Source organism: Rhododendron vialii, chromosome 11a (genome assembly GCF_030253575.1).
Source record: "Rhododendron vialii isolate Sample 1 chromosome 11a, ASM3025357v1".
In the NCBI taxonomy this organism is placed as follows: Eukaryota; Viridiplantae; Streptophyta; class Magnoliopsida; order Ericales; family Ericaceae; genus Rhododendron; species Rhododendron vialii.
The window spans coordinates 22,591,328-22,602,348 of record NC_080567.1 but is presented as its reverse complement, the minus strand read 5'-3'; the positions used below and the strand labels follow the sequence as shown (position 1 = coordinate 22,602,348).

The 11,021-nt window shown below is 38.1% G+C and overlaps 2 protein-coding genes across 2 annotated transcripts; one reads left to right on the top strand and one right to left on the bottom strand.

Annotated features, from left to right (window-relative positions):
* Window positions 1-246: 246 nt before the first annotated feature.
* On the bottom strand, window positions 247-7,320 carry LOC131307566 (V-type proton ATPase 16 kDa proteolipid subunit-like). Its single transcript, XM_058334136.1, has 3 exons — window positions 6,968-7,320; window positions 5,462-5,747; window positions 247-603 (listed from the first exon to the last, which is right to left on the bottom strand). The coding sequence occupies exons 1-3, from the start codon at window positions 7,044-7,046 to the stop codon at window positions 471-473; spliced, it is 498 nt and encodes a 165-aa protein (XP_058190119.1). The 5' UTR covers window positions 7,047-7,320; the 3' UTR covers window positions 247-470.
* A 1,791-nt stretch (window positions 7,321-9,111) lies between these two features.
* On the top strand, window positions 9,112-9,845 carry LOC131307565 (uncharacterized). Its single transcript, XM_058334134.1, has one exon. The coding sequence runs from the start codon at window positions 9,277-9,279 to the stop codon at window positions 9,631-9,633; it is 357 nt and encodes a 118-aa protein (XP_058190117.1). The 5' UTR covers window positions 9,112-9,276; the 3' UTR covers window positions 9,634-9,845.
* The last annotated feature ends 1,176 nt before the right edge of the window (window positions 9,846-11,021 follow it).

Here is an 11,021-nt window from a genome sequence, read left to right as displayed (position 1 = left end):
ATCCGTTGTAGACTCGGCCAAAGCTACCTGGAGTGTTAGTCGCACCAGCCATGCTATAGTAGTTTATTCCGCACCCAAATGCAAGGATAATGAAAGTTTGCATAATAATACATGCTTGTAGCTTTCAACGAGCCAAAGAGGAGCTCAAACCAAGCAGCTTGGTTAGTTTATCAACCGTATTTCCCATCAGGCAAATTCAACATAGATGACATTTGTAGACACGTTGAATTTAGTGAGACACTTCCGTAATCAAAGTCTTAACAAGTGCGTCATTCATTGAAGCAATCCCTTGAAAAGATCTCAAAGAATCATAAACAAAAGGCAAATATCCATCACAATATCCAGAATCCAGATACTTATAGACTAGAAAATCTGATAAAAGTATATTGCAGGCTCAGCATAACAGCCGATGACACCAACTTTAGCTTACAATTTGAAGAGTTGAGGGGATCAAAGCCTCATTGGCCTCCTCAATCTGCACGGGATTGGCCTGCTCGGGAAGAGAGAATGATCCCAACAATGAGACCATAGAGAGCAAGGGCTTCAGCGAAAATTAGTATGAGGATCATACCAACAAATAGCTTTGGCTGCTGAGCATTAGCCCTGCAAAAGCATAAAACAAAACAGCCAAAGAAGAAAAGAGAATATCAACACAACTACAAGCAACCTTCAACATTTTACTCATCACTGGAAAAATAGTGAGAACCAGCAAACACAAAGGATTCCTCCCACATGTCCAAAATATTCAACCCAGGCCAAAAAGCCTTCACAGAGAGAGAGAGAGAGAGAGAGAGAGAGAGAGAGAGAGAGAACAAGCTCATGCTCTAAATGAAGGAAATTAGTCATCACAAAGCAAGATGCTGCAACCAATGATTTTTGGCATTTGGTCACATTCATAATGAATCCACAGGATTTGAAATAGTATATTCACCCTTGCCATTTCAAGTACGAGGTAACACAAAAAAAGGTAATACAAAAATAATCTCCAACATTAAATAAGGATGCTACAGGTATGCTCCTGTACTTTCAATACTTCAACACTTGATAATCGACAGCAAGTTGAAACAATATAGGAATAAAGCAATCTACAACGCTCCATTTCTTCAAGTGCAAAACCATTTTTGGAAAACATTTTCCTAAATTCTTTAGTGTTGGTACAATGGAAATCATTTTGGCGGATTACCACACCCACCACAATCACCCCCACCCAAGCACCACCCGTTTCTGATTGCCACCACCAAGGCACTAATCCACTGCCATGGTTGCAGCCGCCTCTGTCAGAATCCCTCGGCCATCACCGTCATCCCCAATATACCACCACCATGCCACCACCCTCAACCACTAGCATCATAATTTCCAGCCCTCCACCACCAGTGACGTTATCCCATTCCCCACCCTACTGCTGTCACCCCACGCTAATGGGTTTTTTTGACCAACTGGTATTCCTTTGACTTTCTAGTTTCTACTTCATTCTAGTCATGCAATCAGAAATTCATGTCGCAACTTGCGAAGGAATATTTTCGTAATATCAACTATTTGGAGACGTGAAATACCAATATGATTATTTGAAGTTTTGAACAAGCCAAACAATGGAAACTATTTCTGGATCATTTTTAAAGGTTGCAACCAAACACAAGGAAATGATTATCTTCCCTTCTTATTTTCCACGTTAACATTTTCCAGTACAGTTGCACATAAACAAATGGAGCGTAAGATGCTCAAGGAAAAGCAATTTCAAGAAAGGGAATCTCAGACAATTGGTAAAGCAATTTAAAAAAAGGGAATCTCAGACAAGTTGGTTCCATTTCATGGTAGGATCCACCTAGGACATCAAGTAATCAATTCCAGTTCAAGATCATGTTGAGTAACACTATTTTTCCCTTAATTTAAGAGATTCATCAACATAACTTTGTCGCACTTATGTACACGAGCGTGGCTAATTTACTGTACAAGCAAATTAGCTAATGCTTCCAAGGCCGGCCCAATGGGAAGGCCCAAGAGGCTGCCTCGGGCCTCCACATTTTGGGCCAAAAATGGGGCACCCCTTCCAAGATAAGTGTATATATTTTCTGTGCGCAATTATGATACAAACTCCTTTGGTGGTTCAATGGTAAAGTGTTTGCTCTTTCACATAAGATGCCTAGGTTCAAATCCTAGTAGGGTACTTTTTTGTAGTGTCTTTTTGCCCAAAAAAAATTCCTCCTATCATACAAATTGGGGCTGCTGTGATTCAAATCTGAGTCCACTGAATATTATTGCAACCACACAAGCCATTAAGGCTGAAATATTTACCATGTTGAATAGTATGAATGAAAATTATATATAGAAAAGTATTTCTGTTTATTATTTTTAAATTAGAAAATTTATGTAAGGCACTATTCCACCACTTGGCCTAGGGCATCCAAATACCTTGGGCCGGCCTTGAATGCTTCATTAATATAGGCCTTACATCAATTAGACCTTCTTCTTGTGTCTGGGGCTCCATCTATGCAGCATGACTTCTCCAATCTTACTAGCCTAGTAGGTGTATGATTCCTAAGTTGGATACCAAGTAACGTTGAATAAAAACACTTTCAGTATAAATGACAAGGGTAAATCTAGTTTTCCAAGTTTTGGTTTCCTCTCCTTCTGTATGTCTCTTATGATGCTACCTGCCACATAGGCTCAACTCAACTTCTTGGTGAATTTCGCACGAAGTTGAACTCATGAGCATGTGAAACTAGGGATGGCAACGGGTAGGGTATGGATCAAGGACCCTATTCCATAGCTGATCCTCAATTGGAGGTCCTTCACCATCCCCGCCCCGATCCCCATTGCGGATATTAGATAAAGACCCAAACCCGCCTCCAGAAGGGGATCGGGGTTTCCCGGAATATACCCATATGCAAACCAAAAAAAATAAGAAGTCAAGAACGAAAATATATTGATATTTCTATTTAGAAATATAATCTCAATTAACATCATTAGGATATTAAGTATTCTATAATAGGTGGTAATTGATGACATTTGCTAATTAAAGAGGTATTATTTACATATATAATTATTCTCAAGATTTATACGAATGTTACGATGTATATATACATATATAATGTAGTATATGTAGTATGTATAACCGGGTACGGGCGGATATGGGTATTCGGGGGTAGGGATTACAAAATCATAACCGCTCCATACCCGAGCGGGTTTTCTTAAAATCCTACCATACCCGCTACTATTGGGGAAAATTTTGGGCAAAACCCGCCACCATATGAACGGGGCGGGTATCCATTGGATATGGGGAAATTGCCATCCCTATGTGAAACAACTGATATAAAAAACAAGAAGACTAGAGACTTGTCAAGGAAATAACAGGAGGATCAGAGAGCAACTCAAAACTCTCTTTCTTTTTTTCCTTATGACGAGACTTAAAAAACTAATCCTAAACATGTATTAATTTCCAAAGCCTTTGAACTCCGCTAAATCTTTCTATTCCATTCTCACCATAAAGTCCATTAAACTCACAAAAAGAGTGAATCTAAAGTTCTAAACGATATACAAGCTCACATTTTTACCACGCCTAAAAAACTCAATCCACGCATACTTTTTGATACGTAGAGCATATCAAATTAAAAGACCAGCAATTGGGGACATGCAAAGGTTAAAACATGATAAGGTATAGTATCAAAAGAACAAGACCTACACCCGAAAGATTCCTTCATAGGAAAAGAATTTACAAGAACAGTAACATAACATGGTTTGGGCATGACTCAACCTTACCATACAAAACGCCAAAGAGCATGTTTTGAGCCTACAAAAATGCTCCATTATTGCTCCTTGTAAGTTCCTTATGTTTCTCTCCGTCTATAAAAATCTCATGAAGCAGAAAGGAGCTAGCAGTCAAACTTCAAGTTCCTTCTCTCTACCCTTTACTTTCTACTTGAACCTAACAAAACTCGGACTAAAACTCAATGACAAACCCAACTCATCCCAGATAAAGCCAGCACTAAACCCCACAAATTCCTTGCCACCATGCAGTCACTAAGCACCTGAGCGACTGCCTCGCATTACACTTAAATGTGTGACACACATTAACAAAGAAGTTTCTGTTTACTGATCTGTTACCAACCATAATCCTTTCGTGTTTTGCATCTCAACACAAGTTATGAGACGGAGGTTCACCCTATTGCACCTTCTGACCTTGAAGATGGAGTACGTCTGCAAATGGACACCTTACAAATATCTTGGACATGAGATGTCTTGACATGTAACGAAGTCTGATGTCCCTAGGAGCTAACACCTATATTAATTGTTAACAGTTACCACTCCTTCAAAATCTGCCAATCTGACAATAAAATTTGCAACCACGATTTTAAAATTCCAAACCTCCTGTCCTGACATGATAGGTAAGGCAATAAGAGAAATGACTAGAGATGAGCAAGCGGCAAGCCAAGTTTCTTGCTTGCTTTGCATGGAATGCATCTCTTGGCCGCAGCTGACACAAAATTAGCCATGGTCAATATTCATCCTTTAGTTCCAAGTACCACCAATAAACCTAATAGGATTCTTAAGAAACTCAATTGTAGAAGAGAATGCCTAACTGATTGAGACTTGAGGTTCCTTTTGGTTTGGTTGGGTTTAATGTAGAAGAGAATGGACAGGAGAACAACGGCACAAAGGGAAGTGTGTGCAGTGGGCCTAAAAGGAACCCGATGCAGTTAAGGTCAGATTTTTTTGGGGTTTTAATCTTAGGCTATATACAAGTTAATTCATATGAACTTTCCATATTTACATGGTTTCTACTATGTCTAAGGTAGCTACGAGCAAGTATACGTCTACATGTACAATTTTAGTTGAAATGGGCTGGCTAATGATGGCCAATAAGACTAGGTGATCTATGTTGCATGTAGAATGGAGTCAATGGACTAAGTTTTCCGATAGTTGACTGATTGGGTCTCCTAATTCTGAACTTTAAACTCCTAATCCTAGGAAGAGTGGTAGTAGTCCAGCAGCAAATATCAATATTGCTACTGTCGGGTTTTGAGAATCTCAATCATGCTTTTCTGTTGTAGACTTCAAGTTCAACCTTGTGACGGTGAGGGCCCTTAAGTTCTTTAATCCATGAAAATCAGATTTCTTACCTCTGTTCATGGCCCCTGTTCGTCACCATAACTAGATCCCTAATGAAATGGTGAAGATGATAAACTAGCATTACCAAAGAAAATGTTTTAGAAAAACATACATGAAATTAGACCTAAACTCAAGCATAAAGTGTAAAATGGCATAAGATTCGACTTGCAAAAGTTTCAGAGGCACATAAAGACGACATTCAACAATAACAAGCAACAAGCGCAAGCTATTAGAGCACACACATTGGAAGATATTTTAAAAAGGGGGTTATCCAAGACAATAATCCTTCAGTTTCTTGTCAATGGAAACAGTTAAAAAACCATCAACATTACAGGTACATTAGTAAAGAGATTACCTCACTCCTGCATCGCCAACGATTCCAATTGCCATTCCAGCAGATAGACCAGCCAGCCCACACGCAAGACCCGAGGACAAATGCGCATACCCGTCAAACAAGTAATAAGATTTGGCCTTTGGGTTTATCCCTGTGCTAATAATTACAGCTATAATCAAGCCATAAATTCCCAAAACTCCAGCCATGACCACTGGAACAATTGATTTCATGACAAGCTCTGGTCTCATAACTCCCATGGAGGCAACACCAACTCCACTCTTTGCAGTTCCGTAAGCAGCCCCCATGCCTGTGATGAAGCCATTACAACCAGTCAGAAACAGGGGGGGGCACCACGCACTTCATATGGTTCCCTACATGTACTAGAGTACTACCGAGTACTGACATGCTACACATGCAAGCACTCACTTCTACGTGTAATTGAGTGGCCTGAGATTTTTAACACGAACCCCAAGCTCATTCACCCAATTTATTTGCTTAGCTTAATTACATCAAAAACATAGCCAAAAACTTAATTTGAGCAGGTATCGGAAAAAAAACAAAAAAAACTCATTCACCCAATTTATCTGCTTAGCTTAATTACATCGAAAACATAGCCAAAAACTTAATTTGAGCAGGTATCGGGAAAAAAAAAAATCTGTTTTAAATGTTTGTTGGTGGACCAATATTGTTGGCACATCAAAAATGCATGTTTAGTGATTAGAGAGCTCTATATGGTTTATATCTATTATATACAGAGCTCTGTATGCTTATACTTATTATAAACAAGACGAAAGATATTGATAAACACCATTTCTCTTATATGGATTAATACATCTTATATAACATAAGATCTTGAAAAAAATTGTGAAAAAATCCTGGAGCTACCGCTGCCAATAAACACCATAAGCTTAGTTATAGTTTCAAAAGAAACTAGTTCATATATAGACTCGAAACCAAAAAAGAAAAGGCCCTACTTATGTTCCCTGTGGGGAAATATCAGATTGATGTTCAGATGTTGATAAACGCGCGAACAAAGAATCAAGAAAAGAAACCAAGAATGCAAGACACAAAAATTTCTTACGTTGGTTCTCCAACTGTGTAGTTTGGTACATTTACGGCTCGCTCCAACTCATGCCAATTCTTATCAGGTATTGAATGGAGAATAGAATCCAAGTTACCGTGACTGCCTATACCAAAGTATCAATAACCTAAACGTTTACATCCTCATCAACTACCGTAATACCTGTCTAGGGTTCGAGGCGCTGCCCCTAACCTAACCTAACCAAATCAAATCAGGCTCCACAAGCCCAATTACCGGCATTATCATTGTACTCCTTTTTTGTTTCCCGGTAAATATGTAAGCTAGAAGAAGACCCCAATTTCCATGGAAACAAACCAAAATTTTCAAAAATTCATGTGTGCTGATTATTAGTGAGGCATAGTAGCACATGAAGTATATGAAAACGGAATCCTACGCGACAATTGACTTGATTTTAGGAGATGGAAGAGGGAGGAGAGGATATTTACAGGAGAAAACGAGCGCTGCGGCGGCTCCGAGGAAACCGAAGAACGGGGCCGTTTCGTCGCCGCTGAAAGTTGCAGCCATGATTGGTGACTTTTGGATTAGATCTGGGACAAACTGAACTGAGCGATATATGATGCAAAAATCCGAAAGCTGATTTGAGATTTGGCCTTTTTTCAGGGTTTGTGCTAGGATCTTGATTTGGTTTTTCTGATTTGTTTCCTTTGTCCTGTCTCAATAACTTCTGTGGAGGAGAGAGAGATGACAGATCGGATAGGTGGTGGTGGTGATGGCAATTGGCGCAAAGGTGCTGGTTGGCCACAGCGTGGGGAGAGACTATTTTGGATTTAGGTTGCGTTTGTTTCAAAGTAAAATGTTTTTTTTTTTAAAATAGTTTTTATTTTTTATTTTTGTGATGTTAAGTTGACACATAAAAAATATTTGAATAAAACGATCTTCTGTTGCTTATAATACAAGTTCGATCCAAATGTCAACAATTAAATAAGTCCACAAGTTGCAATAACCATGATTGGGCAAAGCAACATGGTCGTTTTGGATCCGATTTGGGAGAAGACGTGGGACCATAGGGGGTGCCGTGGAAAACAAAAACGACTTACTCTAAAAAAAATAGACGAAATTTCACCCATTTAGTGCAAAATATTTTATCTTTGAAAATGTTTTTCTCCTCCTCTTTCTAGACAAACGGCAAAATGGATAAAATATTTTATCCAAAAATATTTTATATTGAAACAAACGGAGCCTAATAGTAATCCATTTGGTTTATTTCTTGTTCTTTTCAAAAAAATCAAATTTGTTAAATTTTTTTCAATATTTATGAATTATTGCTTTGTCAAGAATTAAAATATAAAAATTTTGATCAAAATCTTTTTTTTTTTTTATAAAATTTGGATTTCGAACGTAATTTTATACAAAGATTCTTTAGAAAATGTTTACAATTGATTTCAAAATTCCACACAAATGATCAAAACCACTTAATTTTTTAAAAATGTATTTTCTAAAGAGTTTTTGTATAAAATAAGTTCCGTCGGATATTAATAAGGATTTTATCTATTCTTTGCTCAATTTCCTATTAGCAAATTGGGCATAGAATCAATCAAATCCTTATAGATATTCAACTGGGATGATTTTTTATATCGTTCCTTAAAAAATGTTTTAAACAAATAGAATGAGTCCGATCCATTTGTCCGAAATCCTAAAGTGGATCTCACAAAACGTGGTGTACACTTGGTGGGGTTAGGATTCCATCCGGTATACTCCAGTCCAGTATTGTCCATTGTGTGGACAAGATCAACTTAGAAATATCCTTTTGAAATCTATGGCTAGCTTGTTGCCACATAGACCAACCAAAATCACACTTCTTCTTCTTCTTTTCAATCTGAAATTGACTCTTTAACGAGCATTATATTACTCCCGCCAATAACAAATGGATCTCGTAGAGATGATGTTAATGTAGGCACTTTCTATAATTTTTTTTATTTAATTAGGTGTTGTTCTTGTTCCACTAAACAAAAAATGTTTTTAGGTCATTTTTTTCTTATTAATAAAAAATTTGCATTCGTTAGTTTTGCGTCAAACATTTGGGGATTATTGATTATTCTTGAACAGAGAAAGTGAAAAGGTAAAAAAAAATTACTTTTATCTAAATATTTTGAAAAAAAACCACTTTTAGCAAAAAAAGATTTGACTTTTTTTTTACTGAAAAATGGTTATTTTTCAAAATATTTGAGCAAAAGTTAGCTTTAATTATGAAGCCGAAACGCCCTTTAATATAGGGAGTAAACATTCGGTGGTTGTCGGGCACCGCAAGTAGCCCCAACACCTATCAACATCAATATTTTTGTAAAGTTTATGCACTTAGTTGCGGACCCATATACTTAATTGTGAACCCTACATAAATGTGCGATGTTAAGAATAATTAGGGCACCACGTGGCGGTATCCCAAATATATTCAAAAAAATTCCGTAATATAGGATTTGTTTTGGCATCAGTAAAATTGTGGATTTTTGAAGTGTGAGTTTGGTTGGTCTATGTGGCAACAAGCTAGCCATAGATCACAAAGGAAGTTGATCTTGTCCACACATTGGACAATACTGGACTGGAGTATACTGGATGGGATCCTAACCCATCTCCCCAGTTTTAGCCAACAGAAAGTAGAAACCCCGCGAACCCTCCAGAAAAGGTTCATCAACCGACTCATCTTCTCTCCCCCAATAAAACTCCTCCCCCAACAAAAACACCATCGAAATCAAACAACATTCTCAACCCGATCGGAAACCAATCTAAACGGAAAATCATGTTCTTCTTCTTCGTGGGCGGCGTGGAGCAGCAGGTGCGCCAGCTGCTCAAGGCCAGGGCCGGGCGCTGCATAAGCTGCGGCTCGCGCGCCGACCTGGTCGAGTACGAGAAGGTGCTGAAGCTGTTCTTCGTCCCCGTGTGGCGGTGGCCCGGCAGAGAGCACCTCATGTACTGCGACAGCTGCAAGCTCTTCTTCCCGCCGGAGCTCTCTCCTCCGCCGCCGCCGTCCTCCGGCGAGGCCCCGCGGCGGCGGCTGCGCGGGTCGGAGGTTCCGGATGCGCTTCGGTGCGGGTTTTGCTCTCGGGAGGTTGATCCTGAGTTTAGGTTTTGCCCCTTCTGTGGAAATGCCCTGTGATTCTCTCTCTATTCGCTGGATCTGGTGAAGAGAGAGAGAGAGTGGAACTTAGGGTTTAGGGTTTTTCGTGTGGTACTAGACTGCTAGTGGTGATGTTTGTACGGTGGAATGCGGCTTAAAGGATGGGATTTAAATAAATTTTCTGGTAATTGGAGTTTTGGTTATGGTTTAGTTGGTAACTTGGTATAGAATTTGAATTAAATTTCACCGAATTGTAGATATTGTATCAGTTTAGTTGGGGTCACCGTAAGATTAGTCCGGTCGTTAACTTTAAAGTTTCGGAATTAGTTAAGGTGTGTCCAAACTGACCTGACAGACATCCGGTTATTAAAAAAAAAAAGGTTTTGCAATATCAATTTCGTAGGAGTATATATGTATGAATCAATCCAAAACATATGAAATGTTGACATTATGGTGTTGCAAAAAAATTGACTGGAGTTCTTTCTTGTTCTGCTCCTACTTCTCTGGGAAAGCATTAGTGAATTCAGTGTAGTGTATTTATGTTCAACAATGCTTAGGAATACGATAGACAGACATCGAGGTCAAAGTACATCGGACATTATAGGGTAAATTTTGGAGATAGACATACATCGAGGTCAAAGTACATAGGACATTATAGGATAAATTTTGGAGTTGAATGTTTATTAGACATTGAGGTCAAAATTTCGGGAGCTATTTTAATTTTTTCCTAATTTTGTAGTAATATGATGATTTCAACTCTTATTTTAGAGAATGTGTTATGCTAAAGTTCGAAGAATTTATTAATGCTGTGAAAACGCATCTCTACAAGTCTCAAAATAAATAAGGCTTCTACTTTTGCCCTGTGTATACAAAGAGTTACAGTTGAATCTGCCAAGAGCATCCACACCGCATGCCCAGTCAATTCTTGTCATTCTTCTTGTGCTTTGGTTGAAGAAGCTAACGCCTGTAGCAAAATGTATTTTGCCGTTCTCTTTACCTAATCTGCTGCAATAAGGTTTTCTCATTTTCAATAGGTAAAATAGCTCATTTTGGAATTATGGATCAATAATTGGTAATATAAAACTGCACTGAATAATTGGTAATATATAACTGCCCTTTACTCCTTCCAACATAAAAAAAAGTAAAAAGAAAAAGAAAAAGAAAAAGAAAAAGAGGAAAGATCTCAATAAAGGAGTAATACAACTACACTGAATAATTGGTAGTAATATATAACTGCCCTTTACTCCTTCCAACATAAAAAAAGAAAAAAAAAAAGAGAGAGGAAAGATCTCAATAAAATAATACTCGTGAAATACTACTCCCTCCGTCATGTTTGTCTCTTTTCACTATTTGAGGCTTTTTACAAAATTCTCTATATGTTTTAATATATAATATTTTTTATATGCAATATAGATCTTATTTGATAA